Here is a 27,838-nt window from a genome sequence, read left to right on the forward strand (position 1 = left end):
TAAGGCCTATGTTTGATGTCAGTACACTTCTTTTAGTGAGGAGATCCCTCTTTGTCTGTGCAAGTCTGCTTCTTATATACTTGATTCATCTGTTATCCATTATTTCATTATTAATGTGACAGAATTACTTCACTTCATCTACTTTGTGTCACCAAGTTTGACGTTAAGTTTATTGTTAATCTCATTCCAGCATCTCCTGAATACTTTTGTCTTTTTTGGTTTACCATAAACTGTTTTATATTCTGGGCAACCACAGCTGTTGAAAGGCATGATGATAGGGAAGAACTCCGCTTACAGCTGGTTTTGGTTTACTTTCAATCTATGTTCTGTGTTCAGCAGACTGTTCTTCTGTTCAACATGTCCAGTAATTGTTCCTCACTTTCACTGAGGACAGCAATGTCATCAGCGAATATAAATTATCATTTATATTCATTCACACTGACTTTAAATGCCTGTTCCGAACTTTTCTTTCTATGTCTGTCATAGCTTCTTCGATGTACAGGTCTTACACCCTTTTAAATCTGACCACTTTTCTCTTGATGTTTCAGGCTTATTGTTCCCTCTCGATTCTTTTGCACACCTTGTATTTCCCATCTTCACCTACAGTTTATACCTACTTTTCTGAGAATTTCAAACATCTTAACCTGTTTTACCCTCTTGAAGGCTTTTTCTAAGGTAATAAATCCTACGAAAGTGGGTTGCTTCAATTATCAAATCCAATATCAGAACTGCCCCTTTGGTGCTTTTACCTTTCCTAAGTCCAACATATCATCATTCAGCAATTCCTCAATTTTCTTTTCCATTCTTCCGTATATTATACAGAATCATGTCTTTGAATTTAGCAACTTGGATGCACAAGTTGTTCAACTAATTGTGTGATATTCTTGCATTTATGTGCCATTGCTGTCTGTGGGATTGTGTGAATCATATTCTTCCAAAATTCTGATGGTATATTTCCAGTCTCATAGATCTTCCACACAAACTCAAGGAGTCATTGATTGCAACTTTGTACAATGACTTAATGAATTCCACAGGAATGTTATCCATTGCTTCTGCTTTGTTAAATTAGAAGTACTATAAAGCTTTGTAACTGACTTTAATCCTGGATCTCCTGTGTCTTAAAAATCAAAACCCAATTCTTCTTCTATCACGTCAGTAGACAGTTTTTTACCCCTTGTGGGGGCTCTTTATGTACTCTTTCAACCTATCCAATCTCTCCTCTGCATTTAACAGTACAATTACTTTTGAACTCTTAATGTTGATGCCTTTACTTTTAATTTGACCAAAAGTAGTTTTGATTTTTTTATTATGCTGAAACTGTCTACCTGACAATAATACATTTTTCAATTTCTTCTTATTTTTCCTGCAGCCATTTTGCTTTAGCTTCACTGCACTTCCTACTGATGTCCCGCCTAAATGACTTATGCTGCATTCCTTCCTTTTCCTGAACATTTTTTCTATTTTCTTCTTTCATCAGTGAATTGAAGTATTTCTTCTATTGCCCGAGATTTCTATGCAGTCACCTTCCTTGTACCCATATTTGACTATACAGTTTCTGTCATTGGACTGTTCCCCTTCAACTGAACTGCCTACTGTGCTAAACATTATTGCAATATCTATAAGCTCAGACAACTTCAAATGCACATCATCATACCTCAATGCTATAATATCCAATACTTTATACATCCATTCTTCTAGACAATTCTTTTAAACTTCGGCCCATTTTTCATCATGACTAAACTGTGACCTGAGTCTGCATATGCTCCTGCGTACACTTTACAATCGAGCATCTGATTTTGGTATCTTTGTCTCAACATGATGTAACTCAGCTGGTATATATACCCATGTCTCCAGGCCTTAATGAAGTATACTCTCTTCTCTTGTGCTTCCTGGCTGATTTCTTTGCTATTACTAACTGAAATTTATTGTTGAGCTCAAGATGTCTTTTCCCTCTCAATCCTACATCAACCTCATATTCTCCCATAACTCTGCATTCTGTTCTTTCGCCTACTACATCAAAAAAATGTATTCACTAAGTGGTAGCAGGGTAACACATAAAAACAGGTTTCACTTATGCAAGGTTTTGGAACCAGTAGCTCCGTATTCCAGCAGATGAGTTGAAGGGGAAGGAAGAGGGGTGAAGGAAAAGGACTGGAGAGGTTTAGCAAAAGGTATAGAGTTCAGAAACGTCACCCAGAATACTGGGTCAGAGGAGACTTACCGAATGAGATGGAAAGACTGACTGTCGTGGACTGCACCCAATGTGATTTGAAAACCCTAGAGATTACAGGCGGAAGACAGGGTAATGTGCAAGACGGAGATTACTTGGAAGACATTGTGTACGAGTTAATAAGAGTGATAAATTAAGTGCACTGTATGTAGCAGAGGTGGGAGGGGACTGGTAAAAAATAGACAGGTCGGAAAATGAAAGATGTAGAAAAATAAAATGGAGTGAAGAAAGGATTACTTACTGTGAAGAAATTCTGAGACAGAAGAAATTAACATCAATTGTGGCCATGTGGGTTGTGAGAACCAAGGACGCGTTTTTGCACTAGTTCCCCCCTGCGGAGTTCTGTGAACCTGGTTTCTGGGGGAGGAATCCAGATGGAGCATGTGGTGAAACAGGCACCGAGGACACAACTGTCAAGTTGTCGAACATTCTCGGCAACAGGACATGGTGTGTTACTGATACACACCCTCTGCCTACACCCATTCATCTAACTGATAAATTGGTGGTAGTCATGCAGTTGTAAAAGACCAAACGGTGTTTACATTACAGCTGGTATATGATGTGTTGTTTCACAGGCAGCCCTCTCTTTCATAGTACATGTTTTGCCAGTTAGAGAGTTGGTATAGGTGGTGGCAAAAGAGTGCATAGGGCAAGTCCTGCAGGGGGGATGGTCACAGGGGTAGGAGCCGTCAGGTACACTGATGGGTGCAGAATAAGCATAGAGTCTGGCAAGGATATTGCAAAGATTGGGAGGGGGACAAAAATCTATTCTAGGTGTGGTGGGCAAAATTTCGGACATGGTGGATCTCATTTCAGGGCATGATTTTAGGATGTTATGGCCTTGTCGAAGTAGCTGATTAATACATTCAAGACCAGGATAATACTAAGTGACAAGAAGTGTGCAACAAAGTTGTTTTTTGGAGGATCAGCAGTACTAGGATTCGATGAGATGGCCCAGGAAATCTGCTTTAGAATTAGGCTAGTGGGATAATTACATCCAATGATGGCTGAGGTGAGAATGGTGGTGTATTGCTGTAAAGAGTCTTCATCTGAACAAATACGTTTGCCTCGAATGCCAGGGCTGCACTGGAGGGAATGTGATGTGCACAGGATAGCAACTGTGAAAGTATAAGTACTGTTGTTTGTTAATGGGTTTAATGTGGAAAGAAGTGTGTAGCTGGCTTTTGACAAGGATGAGATAAACATCAAGGAAAACGGCACAGGATTCAGAATAGGACCATGTGAAATTTGATTGGTAGAAGATATTTAGAGAGTCCATGAGTTTTAACAGGTCAACCTCAACGTGAATCCATACGGCAAAGATGTCTAAACGAAACTAGGGGCTGAAAGCTTATGGATCCCAGGAAAGCCCCCTCCAAACAACCCATGAAGAGATTGGTGAAGGCAGGAGCCATCCTCGTTCGCACGGCTCTATGCCTGGTCTATTTGTATCTCTGCCCATCAAATTTAAGTACTTATTGGTAAGTATAAAATTGGTTAAGATGAGCAGGAAGGATGTCATAGGTCTGGAATCAGGTGGGCATTGACTAAAGAACACACCATGTATGTGAGGGATGTTGGTATAGAGGGAGAACTCATTAATGGTGACAAGCAAGTGGGAGTGGGATGGGCACTGGTTTCAGACAATCTAGGAATTGGTTGGTGTCTCTAATACAGGCAGGAAGTCTTTGTACTATGGGTTGCAGGTGCTGATCAACTAAGGCAGATATACATTCTGTGAGTGCTTTGAACCCATCAACTATAAGATATGGATATTAGCAAGAAGGTAAAATGTGGAGGGTGCATGATTTCGGTGGGGTAAGAAGTTCTGTGGATTGAGGTGCTTGTCCTGATATTTTAGGGAGGGACTGCAGGTCAGCTTGTACCATAGGGATGGGATCACCTCAGCCCACAGAACTTCTATTAGTTTAATAAGTCACAGCTGCAAAATACTAATGCGAAATCTTTACACACGAATGGAAAAACTGGTAGAAGCGGACCTCGGGGAAGATCAGTTTGGATTCCATAGAAATGTTGGAACACGTGAGGCAATACTGACCCTACGACTTATCTTAGAAAATAGATTAAGGAAAGGCAAACCTATGTTTCTAGCATTTGTAGACTTAGAGAAAGCTTTTGACAATGTTGACTGGAATACTCTCTTTCAAATTCTGAAGGTGGCAAGGGTAAAATACAGGGAGCGAAAGGCTATTTACAATTTGTACAGAAACCAGATGGCAGTTACAAGAGTCGAGGGGCATGAAAGGGAAGTGAAAGGGAAGCAGTGGTTGGGAAAGGAGTGAGACAGGGTTGTAGCCTGTCCCCGATGTTATTCACTCTGTATATTGAGCAAGTAGTAAAGGAAACAAAAGAAAAATTTGGAGTAGGTATTAAAATACAAGGAGAATAAATAAAAACTTTTTCTAAACCTCTCCAGTCTTTTTTCTTCACCTGTCTTCCTCCCCTTCAATCCTTCTGCTGGAAGAAGGAACCACTGGCTCCGACAGCTTACATAAGAAAACCAGTTTTATGTATGTTTTCTCGTGCAGCCACTTGGCAATTACATGATATCCTCAAAAACTGATTTTTTTCATTGTTACATTAACCACTGGTATTAGATTTTCATCTTCCTTCACATTCTGAATTATCCATTCAATGCCCTCATATGCTCTCTCAATATCTGCATCTTCTGCCTGTGAAGTCTTATTGTTCACCTCAACTATTGTTCTTTGTGTTAGTTTGCTTTTGATTCCGATGAGAAACACTGAACTTCCTGTCCTAGCTTCCTATTCATGATGAATCCTACTACCATATACAATTCTCTGCTGATGTTAATATTTCCTACATATGTCTTACCAGATATCTTGATCTATACTAACAATAATCTGCTCATAAAAGAGGAGGTATAGTTTCACTTAAAATGTATATAATCATGCAAATACTCCATTTCATCCAATTGCTTTTCCACTTCTGAGTGAATGTGGATTTCTATTCTATGATCACTTATCTCTCAGTTTAGTATCAAATTGCAATGAAGAACCACAATATGATTTCCCACAGGGAAACAATTTGGGCTAATTCTGTATTTTGAGCTTCTCTGTTGAACCTCTGTTTTCATGAAAGTATTATCGCTGCACAACTTTGTATGTGACTTTAGCCCATTTACTGATTTTATGTAAGACAAAATGTCTTACAATTATTTATAGCATTTATGGAAATGCATTCTAATAATAAATTTGGTGCTATTCCTATTTTCGCAGTTTTCTAATGAACAGAATTTCTCCAGGTGAGTTTAGGATAAAATCTAACAGTAATCATTTCCAGCAAAAAATATTCATAGTAGGATATGAGGTCGCAACAAGAGACTCAGAGAAATTAGAGCTCAAGTCATGCTTTACTGGCAATCATTCTTCCCATGAGTCATTTGTGAATGGAAGGGGGGAGGGGAGGGGAGGGGAGGGGGGAGTTAATGGTACCAGAAGTACCTTCCATCACAAACCAAAAGGTGATTTGCAGAGTATGAGTGTGGATATATGTCGATGTAATAAAATACGGGTGCTGTGTTAGAGGAGACAAACAGTCAACATTACAAAAATGATACTTCAGTTAACCTGTCAGACTTCACTAGCAACTTTGAATGAGTTTCAAGGTTGTCAGTTCCCAAGTTCTTCATCATAAAGATAGTACATTAACGAGATAAATCTTAAACAATTGGCAACAAAGCAGATACAAAATTCAATAGATACAGCAATTACAAAGATAATAATGAAGTGACAGAAAAGTTCTTTTTGTAACTGTGTGCTTCATAATGAGATGTCTGTAAACTATCCAAATAAAACAAAATATAGGACAATACCAATGCAAGAAGTTTTTCCAGGCCCTGGAAGCAATCCTTCTGTACAAATACATGAAAAACTGCCAGGACTGTTTATGCAGCGACCTCCATTGCAGATGCGTGGGTTCTCCTTACATTCGTCTACATCAGTGCAAGTACGTCCATCAAGTAGCAGCATGTATCCTGTCCTGGAAGCACAAATATTTTATTTCTTAACATCAAGGAAAGTAATGACAAAGCTACCATACAACAAAACAAGAAATCATTTTTGCAAATTTTAAAACACAGATGTGTATAAAATGGTACCCAAAATTCCTTGGGTGAAGACTGTGTAATACACATTTCTGCTACTAGGGGTATGTTGCAGACCTCCTTGGGAGTTCAGTATTGCCTGGGAAGAGTTTTTCTGCCAATCTGCCAACTGTGAATTTTTTCACCACAGATGGTTTGCTCTCTCTTCATTTTTTAAGATGACAGAATCAAATGAACAATAAGTAGCTGTAAACTTTTGTTTTAATATCAGCAAAAATCATGTAGAAACTATTGTGATGTAGAAAACAACTTGAAACTGTTTCAGGAAAAAACCAAGAACATGTCGTTTTAAAATGGTGATATGTCGACTGATGACATACTTCATTTGAGATGTTCACCAGTTTCCCAAACAGACCAATATGTCACACAAATTTGTGAACTTGTGGTGAAAGACTGTCATCAGACCACTGAACTATGAAAATCACAAAGTTGTTCTGTAACAACAACTGAAATGCATATCTAGCTTTTTTTAGTGCCTCCTACAACCAATGAAAATAACAAAAAATCTAACTGCATAACATTTCACATCACAATCATTACTTGTTTTGATTCAGTATTAGGTAATGTTTCATGTAACAGGCCTTGAGATTCTGCTATCTTAGTAAACAGTAATGAATTTCAAGGAGGCTCTTAATTCCTTATTATGTACTGACTGCCTTCACAGATAAATAATTCATTCCGGATAATGCAGCTTTTGAAATGTGGTGCTGTAGAATTATGCTGAAGATTAGTTGCATATATCAAATAACAGATGATGAGATATTGAATCAAACTGGGGAAAAAAAGAGATTTATGGCACAACTTGACTAAACGAAGGGATCAGTTGATAGGACACATCATGAGGCATTAAAGACTGGTCAATTTGGTGATGGAGGGAAGTGCGAGGGGGTAAAAATTGTAGAGAGAGACCACGGATTGGAATATATCGCATGTTCAAATGGATGTAAGTTGCACTAATCATGCAGAGATGAAGAGGCCTGCACAGGATAGACTAGCATGTAGAGTTGCATCAAACCAGTCTTTATAATGAAGACCACCACCACTACTACCCCCCTCCCAGCACCACCACAACCACCACCACAACAACAAAAACAACAATGAGATAACTGGTCTTTCCTGACAATCACAGCTTTATGAGAGAAAAAGACAGGAAGCAGATGATTTTTAACATTTTGAGGCTGATGCCCATAAAAATATGGAGGAAGATGGTTTGGTTGAAAGACCACTGCTGGTAATTTCATGAGTTTACTTTCTTGTGTAACCTTTTGTTCCTGTTTGAGTTATTATGCTTGCCACATGACTGAGCATCTCATTAGTTCAAATATTGATCACTAGACTGTCTGAGCATGCTGAAGAAGCATGTATATTTCTTCCTTATAGTAGGTCTTCAGTAGCCTGTTTTTGTTGTGTCAGCAGATAGTAGAATCAACAAAGTGGGGTGTGCATTGACTGATGGCGAAAATGCTCAGAGTTGTTTAGCAGTTTTGAAGATAGTGGCAACAATTTTTTGGAAGATAATGTCACAGACAGCTCTGGGAATGACATAAACCATATTCAAAAAAGAAATTTTGGAGAGTCCAGGCAAATAATATTTTGTGTGAAATACTTTTTTCAGCTTTCGATTGAAAGTGCTTTCTGTACATAATTCCAGAGTTGTTTCATTTTCAAATATGCCTTTTTGTGGTAGAATCAGAAGAGGAAGATGGACATCAAGTTATTTCAAGGGTAAGCAAGGGCATTATTCCCCTTGATCTCACACTTGAAGAGTATCGAAGATCAAGGATGAGGGCAGACTGTAAAGTAGCTGGATGATTACTGACAGTGTGCCAGATGTTGCTGTATATCTTGGACAATCCTGACAGTGCAATGTACGTTTAGTTGAGAACAGTGCCCCTCAAGAGGTTTTTTTTAAATACTTTCTAACAAATTCTATTATAAGATTAGGAAGACAATATATTTCATTAAGGTAAATATTATACTATAAATTTTCTAAGAGTTACTATAGCTGAAAACATAGTAAAAATGGCATCATTTTGCAGCATAAGTTTATATGTTATGTTCAGTACCTGGAGTGTTAACATGTCTAGCCAAAAATGATTAAAGATACTAACCTACATGCACAGGAGTAACTGCCAGGTGTATTCATACAAATGTCATCACAGCCACCATTTTGTTGTACACACTCATCAATATCTGTAACAGCACATGGGATGATTATGATTATGTCACAAAATTTACAATAGGAAAGGAATCATCATGACCCATTGTCAAGCAGTGCCTACTTGTGTATCATTACAGAAATTATGAAAGTGCAATTCACTGTAAACTATATTTTAGTTTCTGAAGAATGCACTTTTTGTGATGGCAAAACAAATTACCAATGAGATGATAGTTCTGACACAGTAAAAATGTTAACAGTCTTAAAATGCATAACCAGAAGGCCGGTAAATATCTCAATGCAAGAAAAGAACCCTTTAGAGATTTTCAAATGCTCTGCTTTAATATGTAGCCTAGTTAGATGTAGGGTTATATAACATAACAATTACATCCATCTCTAAGACTGGCAGGCTTGTCTGCATTTTCTGAGCACTTGTGTCACATGTCTGTTGAAGTAAATTGTGAAGCACACTTATTGGAACTGACTCTTGAAGTTAAGGGTGAATAAATTGCTTTATCTACCTATTTGAAAACTAGTGTAAATACTTTTTCCTTTGCGTGTTTCTATGCACCACACATCAGTCAGCTACAGGCGAGTGGTTGGCTTTCCTTTATTTTACATATTACCCCTAAGTTTCCAAGTTTTTCTACAGATGTTCTGGACAGAAGCTGCTGATGGCTTTATTGGTTTTGACGAAATGGAGATAAAAGTACACAATCTGTTTTCAAGAAGATGCCAAAGTTGGTATATTCTTTCTGTCTTACGGATAACTGAATTATAAATATCTTCAGATTTGATAATCTTCATTCTGGCACATGGCAAATTTGAAGCAAAATCTTACACAGTAGCAAATATGAAACTGGAAAGAAACATAAACTTCAAAACCTGATAGAAGGGCTGAGAGGGTAAAAGCCATGAGCTACAAATCACATCTCCAAGAGAGAAAAGAAATTATGGTTAAAAAAGAAGCCTTGGAAGACAGTTTATGAGTAGGTTAAATGTCTAAATGACATTATGAGATTTATAAGAATGTAGGCTTCCGCAGCCGGTGTCATAGTGATTAAAATTCTTCTGGGTATTATGCCACGTCATTGCTTAAAACTAACAACAATAATAAACTAAAACCAATGTTACGGCCAAATTGCAACAGCCTTTCTCAGGGCACGACTGGTTTTGCATGGGGATGGGTGCTCCTATTTATTACAGACTATCGATGTCTAACATCACTGTTGTAAAACTTTTAATTGGCCCTCTAATATGATTGGCTAGTCATGACCTAAGGGAAGATGGAAGGAAAGAGGCTATTAGTAGATGTCCATGTCGTCAACGATTGGTAGCTGTCTGCCAATCAGTTTTCGGCTTCCGGTCAGCAAGTTTTCCTCCTGGTGTGTGTGGAAGTGGACTTACAGTTGCTCTACAGCTGTGTGTGCAGATACGTCTGTGTCCTGTGTAGCTTTTGCCCCGTGACCGGTCGCGACCCATTGGACTGGGATGGCCAGCAGCCAGGACGCTGGGAGTTTGTAGCCATCTTCTCTGTTGATGTTGTCAGGTTGCTTAATAATTTCGATCGCCTCCCGTATTTTGTGTTCTCGCATCCACAATTCTTTCGCCAGTACTGGGGTTTCCTGGAACCTGATAGGTTGTCCACAGTCACGGTGGTGTTCTGCTATCGCCGATTTATTATGTTGTTGTAATTGTATATAGCATTCGTGTTCTGCTACTCATAAGCTGACAGGTCACCCTGTTTCTCCTGTGTAGGCAGCTCCGCACTCACACCATAGTTTGTAAACATCTGCAGTATTAAGATTGTTGACTACATCCTTGGTGAAACCTATCATTTCGTAGATCCTGTGACTGCTACGAAACATTGGTTTGAAAACTCGTCGGCGGAGGACACTGCCTAGCCGTTCACTGACACCTTTTACATATAGTAAGTGTTCCAGTGGAAGCTTCTCTTCTTTGCCTTCTTATCGTGTTCTGCTCCCTTTGGTTTTAGCTACCTTTCTTATGATGTTGTCATCATAGCCGTTGAGACGAAATGTGTGTTGTAGCTCTTTTAATGTTTCTTTGATGTTATTTTCATCGCTCCAGCGGTTAACGTATACAGAACAGAATACTTTTGAGCTGGGTGGTGGTGGCTCTCCACTTGCAGGTACCAATTAGTGTGCATTGGTTTCCGGTACACTTTGTGTCCCAGTTTACCTTCGGCAGCTCTGTATACTTCCGCATCCAGAAATGGCAAGGTACCATTGTTCTCAGTCTCATGTGTGAACTTTATATTTTTGTGCAGGCTATTTGAGTGCCATGGACCTTGCCGTTGGTGGGGAGGCTTGCGTGCCTAAACGATACAGCCGTACCGTAGGTGCAACCACAACGGAGGGGTATCTGTTGAGAGGCCAGACAAACGTGTGGTTCCTGAAGAGGGGCAGCAGCCTTTTCAGTAGTTGCAGGGGCAACAGTCTGGATGATTGACTGATCTGGCCTTGTAACACTAACCAAAACGACCTTGCTGTTGTGGTACTGCGAATGGCTGAAAGCAAGGGGGAACTACAGCCGTGATTTTTCCCGAAGGCATGCAGCTTTACTGTGTGGTTAAATGATGATGGCTTCCTCTTTGGTAAAATATTCCGGAGGTAAAATAGTCCCCCATTCGGATCTCCGGGCGGGGCCTACTCAAGAGGACGTCGTTATCAGGAGAAAGAAAACTGGCGTTCTACAGATCAGAGCGTGGAATGTCAGATCCCTTAATCGGGCAGGTAGGTTAGAAAATTTAAAAAGGGAAATGGATAGGTTAAAGTTAGATATAGTGAGAATTACTGAAGTTCGGTGGCAGGAGGAACAAGACCTCTGGTCAGGTGAATACAGGGTTATAAATACAAAATCAAACAGGGGTAATGCAGGAGTAGGTATAACAATGAATAAAAAATAGGAGTGCGGGTAAGCTACTACAAACAGCACAGTGAACGTATTATAGTGGCCAAGATAGACACGAAGCCCGTGCCTACTACAGTAGTACAAGTTTATATGCCAACTAGCTCTGCAGATGACGAAGAAATTGTAGAAATGTATGATGAGATAAAAGAAATTATTCAGGCAGTGAAGGGAGACGAAAATTTAATAGTCATGGGTGACTGGAATTCGACAGTAGGAAAAGGGAGAGAAGGAAACATAGTAGGTGAATATGGATTGGGGCTAAGAAATGAAAGAGGAAGCCGTCTGGTAGAATTTTGCACAGAGCATAACTTAATCAAGGCAGACAATCTATTGGTTATGAACTGTAGATTAAAACTGAAGAAACTACAAAAAGGTGGGAATTTAAGGAGACGGGACATGGATAAACTGACTAAACCAGAGGTTGTACAGAGTTTCAGGGACAGCATAAGGGAACAATTGACAGGAATGGGGGAAAGAAATACAGTAGAAGACGAATGGGTAGCTCTGAGGGATGAAGTAATGAAGGCAGCAGAGGATCAAGTAGGTAAAAAGACTAGGGCTAGTAGAAATCCTTGGGTAACAGAAGAAATATTGAATTTAATTGATGAAAGGAGAAAATATAAAAATGCAGTAAATGAAGCAGGCAAAAAGGAATGCAAACGTCTCAAAAATGAGATCGACAGGAAGTGCAAAATGGCTAAGCAGGCATGGCTACAGGACAAATGTAAGGATGTAGAGGCTTATCTCACTAGGGGTAAGAGCCACTTGTATGAATATCAAGAGCTCAGATGGAAACCCAGTTCTAAGCAAAGAGGGGAAAGCAGAAAGGTGGAAGGAGTATATAGAGGGTCTATACAAGGGCGATGTACTTGAGGACAATATTATGGAAATGGAAGAGGATGTAGATGGAGATGAAATGGGAGATAAGATACTGCGTGAAGAGTTTGACAGAGCACTGAAAGACCTGAGTCGAAACAAGGCCCCGGGAGTAGACAACATTCCATTAGAACTACTGACAGCCTTGGGAGAGCCAGTCCTGACAAAACTCTACCATCTGGTGAGCAAGATGTATGAGACAGGCGAAATACCCTCAGACTTCAAGAAGAATATAATAATTCCAATCCCAAGGAAAGCAGGTGTTGACAGATGTGAAAATTACCAAACTATCAGTTTAATAAGTCACAGCTGCAAAATACTAACGTGAATTCTTTACAGACAAATGGAAAACTGATAGAAGCCAACCTCGGGGAAGATCAGTTTGGATTCAGTAGAAATGTTGGAACACGTGAGGGAATACTGAGCCTACGACTTATCTTAGAAGAAAGATTAAGGAAAGGCAAACCTACGTTTCTAGCATTTGTAGACTTAGAGAAAGCTGTTGACAATGTTGACTGGAATACTCTCTTTCAAATTCTAAAGGTGGCATGGGTAAAATAGAGGGAGCGAAAGGCTATTTACAATTTGTACAGAAACCAGATGGCAGTTATAAGAGTCGAGGGGCATGAAAGGGAAGCAGTGGTTGGGAAGGGAGTGAGACAGGGTTGTAGCCTCTCCCCGATGTTATTCAATCTGTATATTGAGCAAGCAGTAAAGGAAACAAAAGAAAAATTCGGAGTAGGTATTAAAATCCAAGGAGAATAAATAAAAACTTTGAGGTTCGCCGATGACATTGTAATTCTGTCAGAGACAGCAAAGGACCTGGAAGAGCAGCTGAATGGAATGGACAGTGTCTTGAAAGGAGGATATAAGATGAATATCAACAAAAGTAAAACGAGGATAATGGAATGTAGTCGAAATAAGTCGGGTGATGCTGAGGGAATTAGATTAGGAAATGAGACACTTAAAGTAGTAAAGGAGTTTTGCTATTTGGGGAGCAAAATAACTGATGATGGTCGAAGTGGAGAGGATATAAAATGTAGACTGGCAATGGCAAGGAAAGCGTTTCTGAAGAAAAGAAATTTGTTAACATCGAATATAGATTTAAGTGTCAGGAAGTTGTTTCTGAAAGTATTGGTATGGAGTGTAGCCATGTATGGAAGTGAAACATGGACAATAAATAGTTTGGACAAGAAGAGAATAGAAACTTTCGAAATGTGGTGCTACAGAAGAATGTTGAAGATAAGGTGGGTAGATCACGTAACTAATGAGGAGATACTGAATAGGATTGGGGAGAAGAGAAGTTTGTGGCACAACTTGACAAGAAGAAGGGATCAGTTGGTAGGACATATCCTGAGGCATCAAGGGATCACAAATTTAGCATTGGAGGGCAGTGTGGAGGGTAAAAATCGTTGAGGGAGACCAAGAGATGAATACACTAAGCAGATTCAGAAGGATGTAGGTTGGAGTAGGTACTGGGAGATGAAGGAGCTTCCACAGGATAGATTAGCATGGAGAGCTGCATCAAACCAGTCTCAGGACTGAAAACCACAACAACAACAACAACATATTTGAGTGCTGGAGGAAGTATCACAATTCCACTTCACCGTGAGGCCAGATAATGAATGTGTCATCCACACATCGTAGCCAACAACTGGTACATAACGAGGCAGAAGCTACGGCCGTTTGCTCAAAGGCTTCCATGAAGATGTCCGCAGCTACAGGGGAGAGCGGGGAACCCATTGCCATTCCATCTAACTGTTCGTAATATCTTCCCCGCCAGGTGAAGTATGTAGATGACAGGCATAAGCGCATCAGATCACAGATATCTGGTTGGGTCCCATCCTGTAGAATGCGCATAGTCTCTTCAATAGGTACATTAGTGAAGAGAGACTTGATGTCAAAACTGAGCATAATGTCTGATGGCTTTATTCGCTGTTGCCTAATCAGTTGTATGAAGTGGGAAGAGTCTTTCACGTAGGAGTCTGTTTGTCCCACAAGACGGCATAACTTAGGTGCCAGATGTTTCACAACATAATACGTAGGTGTATCAATTCCGTTCACTATGGGACTCAGCGGATAACCCTCCTTATTGAGCTTAGGTACTCTGTAGATTCTAAGAGGAACAGGCACCTTGGTGATTAGTCTCTTGGCTGTGTCAGTATCAATTCTCGAGTCCTTTACGAGGGCCTTCAGATTTCTGCCTATCCTCGCCATCGGGTCACTCCTTAATACTCTGTAAATAGCAGTTCGTCCATCTTCTTTTCATATTCCGAAGCATCCATCAGAACCGTAGCATTTCCTTTGTCCACATGTAGGACCACACTATCCTTGTTATTCCTGTGCTCCTTTATGGCCTGTCTTTCTTCACGTGTGATATTGGCTCTGGGTGGTTTTGCTGTCTGTAAAATTCTTACAGTTTCCTGCCTTATCTTTTCTGCTTCGACATGTGGTACTTCGTGGAGTGACACCTCCACAGATTGAATGATCTCTTCTGTGGGAATCTTTGTGGGCATAACTGCGAAATTTAGCCCTTTGGATAGAACTGACATCACTGCCTCACTGATGGTCTGTGTCGAGATGTTAACCATGATACAAGCTGTATCCAGACTTAGCTGTGACTGGTGTCTGTTTACCGTTAGCTCCCCAAATTTCTTTTTCTGTCAGCTACTGACCAAGTCCTCCTCCATGCAGGCCTGGTTGTGGGTTATTCGGTTGATGTTATCCCAGTCCTTCGCTGATAACGTAGTTGACAGCCATAAATGCATGGTGTACAGTTGCCCCGTAGTCTATGAAGCTCCAGAAGTGTTGTATCCTCTCCCTTAATAATGCACGGCTAGCCCGATAGTAAATGGTTCTTGCTCTTCTCGTATTGATTTAGAAGCACCTATCCCCACGCAAAACCAGTCGTGCCCTGAGGAAGGCCGTTGCAATTCGGCCGAAACGTCGGTTTTAGTTTATCATTGTTGTTAGTTTTTAGCAATGAGTGGCATAATACCCAGAAGATTTTAATCTTTATGAGATTTGTTAAGAAAAGTAAAACATAAAAAATTGGAAAGAATCTGCAAAAAATGATTCACCTTTCCTGAAAGGGCATATACATTAAAAAAACGTCAAAATCCAATAGTCGCTACATTTAAAAAATTATAGAATATCTTGTGCAAAAATGAAGATAATCCATCACAGAGAACATAATGTCTGAATCCATACACTTTATAACACTACTGCCAAGAGACTTACTACAAACAATAATGAAATTCATACAAATTAAAAGTAAATCAATAATCGACCTTAAGCTTAATTTGATGCAATGGTTCTTTATCAGCCACTGTCCTAATGTAGGGAGTTAGCTATTGTGTTCCTCCAAAGTGAGAACTTGTTGGTAAAGTCAGTTATAGGGACACCTTACGTTTCATATGGAATTCAAACCATGGTGATCCTTGTCGTTTTTATTCATATATACAAAGTATTACAATGCCATAATAACAGGCGAGGGGGTGGATGGCGCAAGGGGGAGGGGGGGGGGTGGAGGAGGAGGAGAACTGGTTTAGGATGGAATCGAAAACCACAGTATTTATAATTAGACATTTTGGATCTATAGATACAATCTGTAGGGAAGATTGGAGGGTGGGGGTCAGTGTCTGAGTGAGGGAAAAGTGAGGGTATGCAAAACTGCGGCTTCCTTTTCCTGGAGGCAACTTCGAAGGCTAAAGGCGGACCCCACTCAAAAACATATGTTATTTTTAAACCACAAACAGAAAAAAGAGCTTCAACATCAAGATGATTATTTGAAGGCTGTGTTAACCCAAACACTACATAACTGTCTCCACCCAACCAATCTGAACTCAAAGTATCCATTATTAACAGCAGTACAAACCACCCAGCATCGTGATACCTGAAGAGTGGAGGCAAGGGAACACTTATAGTGGAACATGTTTCAGTGGCATCATGTTCTCTTCAACAATGAAAGCAGTTATGTTTCTGATGCCTGGTGATTGTCACAGAAGTGTACAGTAGGCAATGATTGAGCATCTCAGACACGGTGTCCCACCGACTCTGCACGGAGGTGGGTTGCTTCTGTTTTGAGCCAGTATCATGTGCAGATGTTAGAAGCCTCTCATAACTATTGAGGGTGATTTTAGCACTCTACAGTGTTGGGGCACGATCCTTCAACCTACTGTCCAGTCCTACAGTCAACATTTCACCAATGGGCTCCTTTTCAATATATGGGCACCTGCTCACAAATCATGGACACCTTCCTCCAGGAAGCAGGGATCAACTAAAAAAGTACCTGCTGTGGTGTCACCGCCAGACACCACACTTGCTAGGTGGTAGCATTTAAATCGGCCACGGTCTGGTAGTATACGTCGGACCCGCGTGTCGCCACTGTCAGTAATTGCAGACCGAGCGCCACCACACGGCAGGTCTAGAGAGACATCCTGGCACTCGACCCAGTTGTACAGCCGACTTTGCCTGAGATGGATTACTGACAAATACGCTCTCATTTGCCGAGACGATAGTTAGCATAGCCTTCAGCTACATTTGCTATGACCTAGCAAGGCGCCGTATTCAATTGATATTGAGATTCTATTAATGTATTATCAAGAGCGATGTTCTACAAATGTGGATTAAAGTTAAGTATTCCAGAAGCTACGTACTTTTCTGTATAGCATTCATTACGTATCCTGTTTCAGACCTCACGCCAGCCTGCGTGAGTTAAAGCACGTGCCTTTCGGCTTCCTCTCATTGTGTCTAGGCTGTCTAGTCTAGACACAACACCTGCAGTACGAGCTGAACTGAGAATGCTTAGGACCAATCAAAACTTGTAGTGTGTCATTACAAGAACACTCCTCACACCAGGATGGTCACTGTCAAAGAGTGGTACAAACTTGAGCAGCAATGTCTCAGTCATCTTGTGGATAGTGTGCCTAGGAGGTTCCAAGACTGTCAGAATGCACAGCACAACACAGTACTGAATACTGCCCAGCAACAGATTTTGATTTCACAGAAGTGCATTTTCAAACAGACTCCTTCTATTTTGGCTGTTGTCCCCCTCCTCTCAACCAATAATTTTTATTTTATTTTTTATTACCCGCTCCCCTTGCATCTGAACTCACACATTTGTAGATGGAGCAGTTTAGTATACAATGAAAGAGCAATATTATTTGTAGAGCCCTAGCTAAACAAAACCAGTAAGTTAACAAATAACGAATGTTTAGCATTGGGCAACATATTTAAACAGGCTTAATTTTGCAAAGGATGAAATATGTAGTGTGGGAGTGAGTGAAGGGCAGGGAAGGCTGAAGGTTGGGTGGGTGTTGGCATAATATATTATTGTAAATGGCAAAGAAAAAGAAAATAATATTTAAATATAATAAGTAAAAGAAAGCACACCTTAAGGAAACAAAATACTTGAATATATTATCAATTTTCATGTGCAGAGATAACTTAATTTTCCCTTCTTCAAATGCAGAGGCCTCTACTATACTAAATGAACAAATTGAAGGAGAGGTTGAAGAAGAAGAAGAAGAAGAATAGTGGCATCTACTTGGAATATCTGTCATTACTGCTCTTCATATCTGTCACTACTGCTCTTCTGTTGCTAGCAAAGGCTTTCTTTCTTATTACTTTATGTGGAATTTTTTTTAAATCTTACTCTTCTTTAAAGTTATATTTCCAGCTCCATGTACAGACACCACTATATAGCACTGTGAAAATTAACAAAAATGAAACAGAAGCATATCAAAGAAACTAGGATCGCTCTATGGAAAACTGGAAACCATCCTTCTAGAAAAGTATTATTTAGTAGAAGAATATTAAATGATAAAAGCACTATTTTTAACAAAATAAGCACTATTTTTTACAAAATAACAACAAGAGAGATAATTCAAATTTCCTTTAAATTCTGTAACTATATTTTTGACTGATCAGCTACCCATTAAATTGTTTAAATGTCGACATAATGTGACAGTTACATTAATAGTCTACTTTCTTAGTGGAATAACAGTGTTGGTTGGAAACCATAGAAAAACTATACTGGAAAGTGTCACCAGTTACCTGCATGTTCCATATACTACACTCCTGCTCATAAATTAAGGATAATGCTGATACATGGTGAAACAATGCTCTGGTGGGCGGTTTGTGGGTTTCAATAACCTCGGGGTAGGACTGTGTGGTGCATTTGACCTGCGGTTGTCGTGCGGCGGCGCTAGCAGCAGTCCACATACACAGAGGTGTGTTGGTGCATGTCAAAGTACGGTGCAGTGAGTAAGTGTGTAGACGTTTTCAGATGTGCTAATGGTGACTGTGTGTTGAAAATGGCTCCTCAAAGAACACATTTTGATGATGTTATGAGGGGTAGAATACTGGGGCAACTGGAGGCTGCTCAGTGTGCCACAAAGTGTGATCTCAAGATTATGGCAATGATCCCCGCAGACAGGAAACGTGTCCAGGCACTACAGTATAGGATGTCCACAGTGTACAACACCAAAAGAAGACCGACATCTCACCATCAGTGCCCGCAGATGACCATGACGTACTGCAGGTAGCCTTGCTCGGGACCTTACCGCAGCCACTGGAACAGTTGTCTCCAGACACACAGTCTACAAACAACTAAACAGACATGGTTTATTCGCCCGGAGACCTGAAAGGTCACCCCTTGTCACAGGAGAGCCCGTAAAGCCTGGTGTCAAGAATACAGTACATGGTAATTGGAACAGTGGTCCCAGGTTATGTTCACAGACAAGTCCAGGAATAGTCTGAACAGTGATTCTAGCCGGGTTTTCATCTGGCATGAACCAGGAACCAGATACCAACCCCTTAATGTCTTTGAAAGGGACCTGTTTGGAGGTCGTGGTATTATGATTGGTGCACGTATACCCCTGCATGTCTTTGACAGAGGAACTGTGACAGGTCAGGTGTATCAGGTCATCATTTTGCACCAGTGTGCCCACCTTTTCAGGGGTGCAGTGGGTCCCAACTTCCTCCTGATGGATGATAATGTATGGCCCCATCGAGCTGTCATCGTGGAGGAGTACCTTGTCTCAGGAGACATCAGGCGGATGGAGTGGCCTGCCTGTTCGCCAGACCTAAACCCCACTGAGCACATCTGGGATGCTCTCGGTCGACATATCGCTGCATGTCTTCACATCCCTAGGACACTTCAGGAGCTCCGACAGGCACTGGTGCAAGAATGGGAGGCTATACCCCAGCAGCTGGACGACCACCTGATCCAGAGTATGCCGACCCGTTGTGTGGCCTGTGTACGTGTGCATGGTGATCATATCTCATATTGATATATTGATGTTGGGGTACATGCTTAGGAAACAGTGGCGTATTGTAGCACGTGTTTCGGGACGGTTTTCTAAACTTATCATCAATACTGTGGACTTACAGATCAGTGTTGTGTGTGTTCCCTATGTGCCTATGCTATTAGCATCAGTTTTGTGTAGTGCCATGTTGTGTGGCACCACATTCTGCAATTATCCTTAATTTATGAGCATGAGTGTATGTTATGATCACTCTCCACGACGTGGAATGACTCAGTTTGTAACTACAATACACTTTCTAAGTGAAAAATACGTTAACATTACATTAACAATGCAACCATTATACATTACTCTCACTCTCTCTCTCTCTCTCTCTCTCTCTCTCTCTCTCTCTCTCTCTCACCCAAACACACGCAAAAAACTGATTACTTCCCTCATAGAACTCAACGTATAATTTGATGTACCATAGCCAAATGAACCTCACTGTAGTCAGCAGCAATATAGCTTGACAACATGCATCATGGATGATGTGTGCCCCCACCCTCATCTATTGCTCATCACCCCCCAAATAATGTAACCATGAATATAATTCTGAATTTCGAATGCTGTTTTCATAGAATCATCAAACTGTTAACACTACAGTATACAGTGCAGAGCGACAACATGTAAATAGTTTTCATCATATCCATAACATCTCAATAAACCAATACATTGGAAAATTGTACTGTAGGAGACAAACCTATTATCTATAAAGGTTTAGCTTCTTTGTCTTTAATTGTTAACTACATTATACTTACTTTGCTAATACTCAACCATTCTTTCATAAATGAGTTCTTAATGCAGCTGCTTTAGCTGTCTTGCAGACAACAGTCTAATGCATCCCCATACACTCACAGCAGTGTATAATAAAAATCACTGAACATTTAACAAGTTCTTGAATGGAAGAGGTTTATGTACATTATAACTGCTTGAATAATAAAATATTATTGAACAGTTAACAAGCTCTTGAATGGAAGAGTTTTATGTACATTATAAGTGCTAAGTAGTGCAAAACAGAATGAATAATTATCTAATAACAGGAAGTTAACAGAATAACATGAACCACGGACCTTGGCGTTGGCGGGGAGGCTTGCGTGCCTCAGCGATACAGATGGCCATACCGTAGGTGCAACCACAACGGAGGGGTATCTGTTGAGAGGCCAGACAAACTTGTGCTTCCTGAAGAGGGGCAGCAGCCTTTTCAGTAGTTGCAGGGGCAACAGTCTGGATGATTGACTGATCTGGCCTTGTGACACTAAACAAAATACCCTTGCTGTTCTGGTACTGCGAACAGCTGAAAGCAAGGGGAATCTACAGCCGTAATTTTTCCTGAAGGCATGCAGCTTTACTGTATGATTAAATGATGATGGCGTCCTCTTGGGTGAAATATTCCGGGGCTAAAATAGTCCCCCATTCGGATCTCCGGGCGGGGACTACTCAGGAGGACGTTGTTATCAGGAGAAAGAAAACTGGCGTTCTACGGATCGGAGCGTGGAATGTCAGATCCCTTAATCGGGCAGGTAGGCTAGAAAATTTAAAAATGGAAATGGATAGGTTAAAGTTAAATATAGTGGGAATTAGTGAAGTTCGGTGGAAGGAGGAACAAGACTTTTGCTCAGGTGAATACAGGGTAATAAATACAAAATCAAATAGGGGTAATGAAGGAGTAGGTTTAATAATGAATAAAAAAAATAGGAGTACGGGTAAGCTACTACAAACAGCATAGTGAACGCATTATTGTGGCCAAGATAGACACCAGGCCACACCTACTACAGCAGTACAAGTTTATATGCCAACTAGCTCTGCAGATGACGAAGAAATTGATGAAATGTATGAGGAGATAAAAGAAATTATTCAAATAGTGAAGGGAGACGAAAATTTAATAGTCATGGGTGACTGGAATTCAAGCGTAGGAAAAGGAGAGAAGGAAACATATCAGGTGAATATGGATTGGGGCTAAGAAATGAAAGAGGAAGCCGTCTCGTAGAATTATGCACAGAGAATAACTTAATCATAGCTAACACTTGGTTTAAGAATCATGAAAGAAGGTTGTATACATGGAAGAACCCTGGAGATACTAAAAGGTATCAGATAGATTAATAATGGTAAGACAGAGATTTAGGAACCAGGTTTTAAATTGTAAGACATTTCCAGGGGCAGATGTGGACTCTGACCACAATCTATTGGTTATGAACTGTAGATTAAAACTGAAGAAACTGCAAAACGGTGGGAATTTAAGGAGATGGGACCTGGATAAACTGACTAAACCAGAGGTTGTACAGAGTTTCAGGGACAGCATAAGGGAACAGTTGATAGGAATGGGAGAAAGAAATACAGTAGAAGACGAATGGGTAGCTCTGAGGGATGAAGTAATGAAGGCAGCAGAGGATCAAGTAGGTAAAAAGACGAGGGCTAGTAGAAATCCTTGGGTAACAGAAGAAATATTGAATTTAATTGATGAAAGTAGAAAATATAAAAATGCAGTAAATAAAGCAGGCAAAAAGGAATACAAACGTCTCAAAAATGAGATTGACAGGAAGTGTAAAATGGCTAAGCAGGGATGGCTAGAGGACAAATGTAAGGATGTAGAGGCTTATCTCACTAGGGGTAAGATAGATACAGCCTACAGGAAAATTAAAAAGACCTTTGGAGAAAAGAGAGCCACTTGTATGAATATCAAGAGCTCAGATGGAAACCCAGTTCTAAGCTAAGAAGGGAAAGCAGAAAGGTGGAAGGAGTATATAGAGGGTCTATACAAGGGTGAGGTACTTGAGGACAATATTATGGAAATGGAAGAGGATGTAGATGAAGATGAAAGGGGAGATACGATACTGCGTGAAGAGTTTGACAGAGCACTGGAAGACCTGTGTCGAAACAAGTCACCCGGTGTAGACAACATTCCATTAGAACTACTGACAGCCTTGGGAGAGCCAGTCCTGACAAAACTCTACCATCTGGTGAGCAAGATGTATGAGACAGGCGAAATACCCTCAGACTTCAAGAAGAATATAATAATTCCAATCCCAAGGAAAGCAGGTGTTGACAGATGTGAAAATTACCAAACTATCAGTTTAATAAGTCACAGCTGCAAAATACTAACGTGAATTCTTTACAGACAAATGGAAAACTGATAGAAGCCAACCTCGGGGAAGATCAGTTTGGATTCAGTAGAAATGTTGGAACACGTGAGGGAATACTGAGCCTATGACTTATCTTAGAAGAAAGATTAAGGAAAGGCAAACCTACGTTTCTAGCATTTGTAGACTTAGAGAAAGCTTTTGACAATGTTGATTGGAATACTCTCTTTCAAATTCTGAAGGTGGCAGGGGTAAAATAAAGGGAGCGAAAGGCTATTTACAATTTGTACAGAAACCAGATGGCAGTTATAAGAGTCGAGGGGCATGAAAGGGAAGCAGTGGTTGGGAAGGGAGTGAGACAGGGTTGTAGCCTCTCCCCGATGTTATTCAATGTGTATATTGAGCAAGCAGTAAAGGAAACAAAAGAAAAGTATGGAGTAGGAATTAAAATCCATGGAGAAGAAATAAAAACTTTGAGGCTCGCCGATGACATTGTAATTCTGTCAGAGACAGCAAAGGTCTTGGAAGAGCAGTTGAACGGAATGGACAGTGTCTTGAAAGGAGGGTATAACATGAACATCAACAAAAGCAAAACGAGGATAATGGAATGTAGTCAAATTAATTCGGGTGATGCTGAGGGAATTAGATTAGGAAATGAGACACTTAAAGTAGTAAAGGAGTTTTGCTATTTGGGGAGCAAAATAACTGATGATGGTCGAAGTAGAGAGGATATAAAATGTAGACTGGCAATGGCAAGGAAAGCGTTTCTGAAGAAGAGAAATTTGTTGACATTGAGTGTAGATTTAAGTGTCAGGAAGTTGTTTCTGAAAGTATTGGTATGGAGTATAGCCATGTATGGAAGTGAAACGTGGCCGATAAATAGTTTAGACAAGAAGAGAATAGAAGCTTTCGAAATGTGGTGCTACAGAAGAATGCTGAAGATTAGATGGGTAGATCATATAACTAATGAGGAGGTATTGAATAGAATTGGGGAGAAGAGGAGCTTGTGGCACAACTTGACTAGAAGAAGGGATCGGTTGGTAGGACATGTTCTGAGACATCGAGGGATCACCAATTTAGTATTGGAGGGCAGCGTGGAGGGTAAAAATCGTAGAGGGAGACCAAGAGATGAAGACACTAAGCAGATTCAGAAGGATGTAGGCTGCAGTAGGTACTGGGAGATGAAGAAGCTTGCACAGGATAGAGTAGCATGGAGCGCTGCATCAAACCAGTCTCAGGACTGAAGACCACAACAACAACAACAACAACAACAACAGGAAGTACTAGATGGAATAGAAACAGTACAATGAGAAAAGAAATCATTTGCCATAGATACTTGTAAAACAAACTAAATAATGTGGCTCAGCTTTTGAACCTGCATTCTTCTTAAAGAGTGCACTTATGCGTGTGCACCTCAACCACCACCACACAAGCTATATTCTTGCAGCGCTGCTACTCATGTCACAAGTTCGTAAATCAAGCAACAACCTTCAGTACATTGATCATGTCCCTATTCATCACTCTATATACCAATTATGTGGTGAGTTGTCTCTTTACTCATTTTGTTTGTTATTATTGGACTAAAAATCTAGTTTTTCCCACAGTGTAGGAATAAGGTGATCTGGAAACTACACAGAGGTAATTTTTGCTTTGTTGTATTCCTGTGTTGTATCAGATCTATTTAAAACATTTATCTGTTACTCCAATAATTTTGTCTTTACTTGTTATCATTTAGAATGAAAGATAAAATTGTCACTGAAAGACTTCTGTACTGTTTATATTCACAGGAAACAAAGAATCAACATTTGGACAATTTGAAAGAGAGAAGTAGCCTATCCTCTGACTACAAGTTGCTGACATTTGGGAAAGGACCGACAAATAAACAAATTAACAAATCAGAAAGAAGAGCCACTTTCCTTACTTTCTTTTTTTATTTTTTATTTTATTTTTATGTGTTTATCTGCCACAACAGAGCCATCTATTCCTTATAGCAACTGGGATTTAGATGAGCATCCACTGTTACAATTAAAAATTAGATGTAAGGCAATATTTGCTATAGAATTTACCATTGGAAATCTCCTTGCCGCAATGAAAAAAAAAAAAAAGTTATGAGTAAAGCTGAATTATAGTCAATTAGTATAATGGTACCCGTGTCTGAAAAATGGAATTATAAGTAAGATTTGATTACCTTCACAGTGCAGCTTCAGACCAGTCTGCTGGTAACCATCATCACAAACACACTGGTAGGTTCCCATCATGTTTTCACATACACCATTTGAACAGATGCCACTCGTGCGTGAACACTCATCAATATCTATAAAATTTTAAAGTTTTATTAACACACGGAACACAGTTCTTCTAATGTTTTTTTTCTTTCCCTAACCCCACATTTCTCAGCCTTTTATCCTTTCGGGCATACCACAGTATGTTTCTAACTTTAGGGACACCCCTACAGGTGATTTTTTTGGTACATTAAAAAAAGTAAACAAATAAACCACATATGACATATTTTTTTGTCATACATATAATGATGGGGAATTTTTTGCAAACTGGGCTACTGAAAGGAAATGATTAGGTGTCAAGTTTTTTATGTTCTAGATATTTTATCTGTGGAAGATTAGAAGTAATTAACAATCTAGTGACACAGTTTACATGTATTTGCGACATGGCAGTTGAGAAATGCTGGTCTAATCAACTTACACAGAACACAACCATTTGTTCTTTTTTCTTTACAAAGGACATGAAATACAACTGCCATCATGATAGGGGTTGGATTCTTCACTTGGAATAGTGAAGTACTATCAAAGCAGGTTCAGACTGGCTGAATAGGTGAATGCTAATATATCTAACATACAAAAACAATATATCTGACATGTTCAGAACTACTAGGATGTTGTTGCAACAGTAGTAGTAGTAGTAGTAGTAGTAATAATAATAATAATAATAATAATAATAACAGTGGTTATAATAATAATAATAATAATTAAATTTGTTGCATGAGATGAGGAATAAAAAGTGAAATGGAAAATCAGAAAGATTAATTCCTAAATTTCCATCCATTATGAATCACAGTCCAGAAATGCATTAAAAAGTATGGAGCACTAATTTCAGAAACTGATTCAACTGGGTGACAAACATTTACAAATGCCTCACTCACCTTTGCACGACTGCTTGTCTGGTGCAAGTTCATGGCCTGGAGGACATTCACACCGGAAGCTCCCTGGAGTATTCACACATACACCACCTCTGCACAACCCTGGTGTCCGTTGGCATTCATCAATATCTGAAGAAAGACAATGTGCTCAATAAATGTGTGACATAGCACAAATACAGTTGAATCTCATTAGTATGTCCCTCATTACCACATTTTCTTGCATTGTATGTCAATTTTTGGAAGTCTCAATCCAAACTGCATTAAAATGACTTGTTTACACATCCTCTCTCAGATTAGCAAAATCAAATTTGACAGTATGAGTACTGTTTGGCCACTGCAACTTTTGCTGCCTAGGGTTTTGAGAGTGATGGGAGTATGACATTCATAGCCATAGGGTGAGAAAACATGGGGATACACAATGCTGTTCAGTGCTGGCAACTTAGGCAAAAGCAGACAATGGTAAGTCCTGTATGGAATAACAAGAATATCAAAAGGACAGCTTGCTACTCACCACATAGAGGTGGCACAATGTCACATGCAGGCACAATGGAAAAGACTGCTAAAATTATAAGTTTTCAGACAAAGCCCTTCTCCCGAAATAAAAAACATACACACAGTCACAGAAACACAACTCACACACACACATGGCCACTGTCTGTGTGCACTGGAGCTGTGGTCAGTATAAATCTATCCTTTCCATATTATTGTTAGATCGTTTGCTATGGCAGAAATTACATGCACAAGTAGTTCATACATGTTTACAGTAGCTCTGATGACTTGCAAGTTCTGCCAAAAAGTACAGATCAGAGGCAAGGCTGAATTTGTATCAAACAAAGAATAAACTGAATATTTATTAGCATGTAACTCAGTTATTGGTGCTCATCTGACTGACTTTTAGTCTGAATATTTTAGTGTCAAACAGTATACTGATATGTCATGGACAAAAAGACAGTGAGACAGTTAACAAATGAAGGAAAGTGGAACATTATTCAGGAAGTGGGCAAAAATTCACACATGATGGTGCACGAAAACTGAACATTTCCCCATCAACATTAAATAAAATAGCAAGCAAATGAAAAATAATTGAAACATTATGTTTAGAAGGAGGAAATTGCACACTAAAATGAGTGCAAGAAGGTTAGTTTTCAGAACAGGAAAATGTGCTATTGAAGTGGGTAAAACAAGCTCATGCTTCAAATATTACAACTGATGGTACTGTGATTCATACTAAAGCAAAACACTTTGCATACAAGATTGGACTCACTTATGGGTGGATTGAAAGGCACAAAACCAACATTATTTATAGAACAAATGTGTTCAAGGTGAGGCTGGAAGCATGAGCATTGACACTGTTCAATCATGGAAAAATACTCTTTCACCAATCATAGGATGGTATTGTCCCAATACTATTTTTAACGTTATTTTTAGTGGGCTAACTATTTTATCTTGCATGTGCAGCACTTCCTCAATGTTAAGTCATATCTACATACTATAAATGTACAAGCCAGCTTCATCCACTCATCCAAGGCACTACAAAATGCCTGAAACAAAAATACAGGAAGATTCTTGTACAGAAGAGGCTGGCCTGTTTTCATGCTACAATAAGAAAGGTAATGATTTTGGATGTTACACATTTTGTATGAAGTGCCTGGGATTCTGTGCAAGATAGCACAATCTCAAACTTCTTTAAGAAGTCCGGCTTTCATCAGATACTTACAGAAGACATCACACTAGAAAATAAAGGAATTGCAGCTGAAGAATGGTAGCAAATAATGGGGCAAGCAGGAAACACCGACTACCTTAACTCCGATGTTTATGTTGAATGTGACAAAGCTATTGCCATTTGTCAGCCCATGAAAATTGATGTTGCAGGAGCAGACGGCAGAGAAACAAGATGAATGGAAAGATCAGGATGAAACAAAGCCTTTGGCAGTTCTTACAATATCAAATGCTAC

General features: G+C 39.7%; 1 protein-coding gene across 1 annotated transcript in view; it reads right to left on the bottom strand.

The window, feature by feature from the left end:
- LOC126198519 (fibrillin-2-like) overlaps positions 1-27,838 on the bottom strand; it is a 732,236-nt gene that overhangs the window by 222,387 nt on the left and 482,011 nt on the right. Inside the window, exons 22-25 of the mRNA XM_049934905.1 lie at positions 25,887-26,012; positions 24,918-25,043; positions 8,489-8,570; positions 6,087-6,253 (exon numbers count right to left, since the gene is read on the bottom strand). Of these exons, the coding sequence (XP_049790862.1) occupies positions 6,087-6,253; positions 8,489-8,570; positions 24,918-25,043; positions 25,887-26,012 (501 nt within the window). The remainder of the gene's footprint in view (positions 1-6,086; positions 6,254-8,488; positions 8,571-24,917; positions 25,044-25,886; positions 26,013-27,838) is intronic.

The sequence above is a fragment of the Schistocerca nitens genome, chromosome 8 (assembly GCF_023898315.1).
Source record: "Schistocerca nitens isolate TAMUIC-IGC-003100 chromosome 8, iqSchNite1.1, whole genome shotgun sequence".
NCBI lineage: Eukaryota > Metazoa > Arthropoda > Insecta > Orthoptera > Acrididae > Schistocerca > Schistocerca nitens.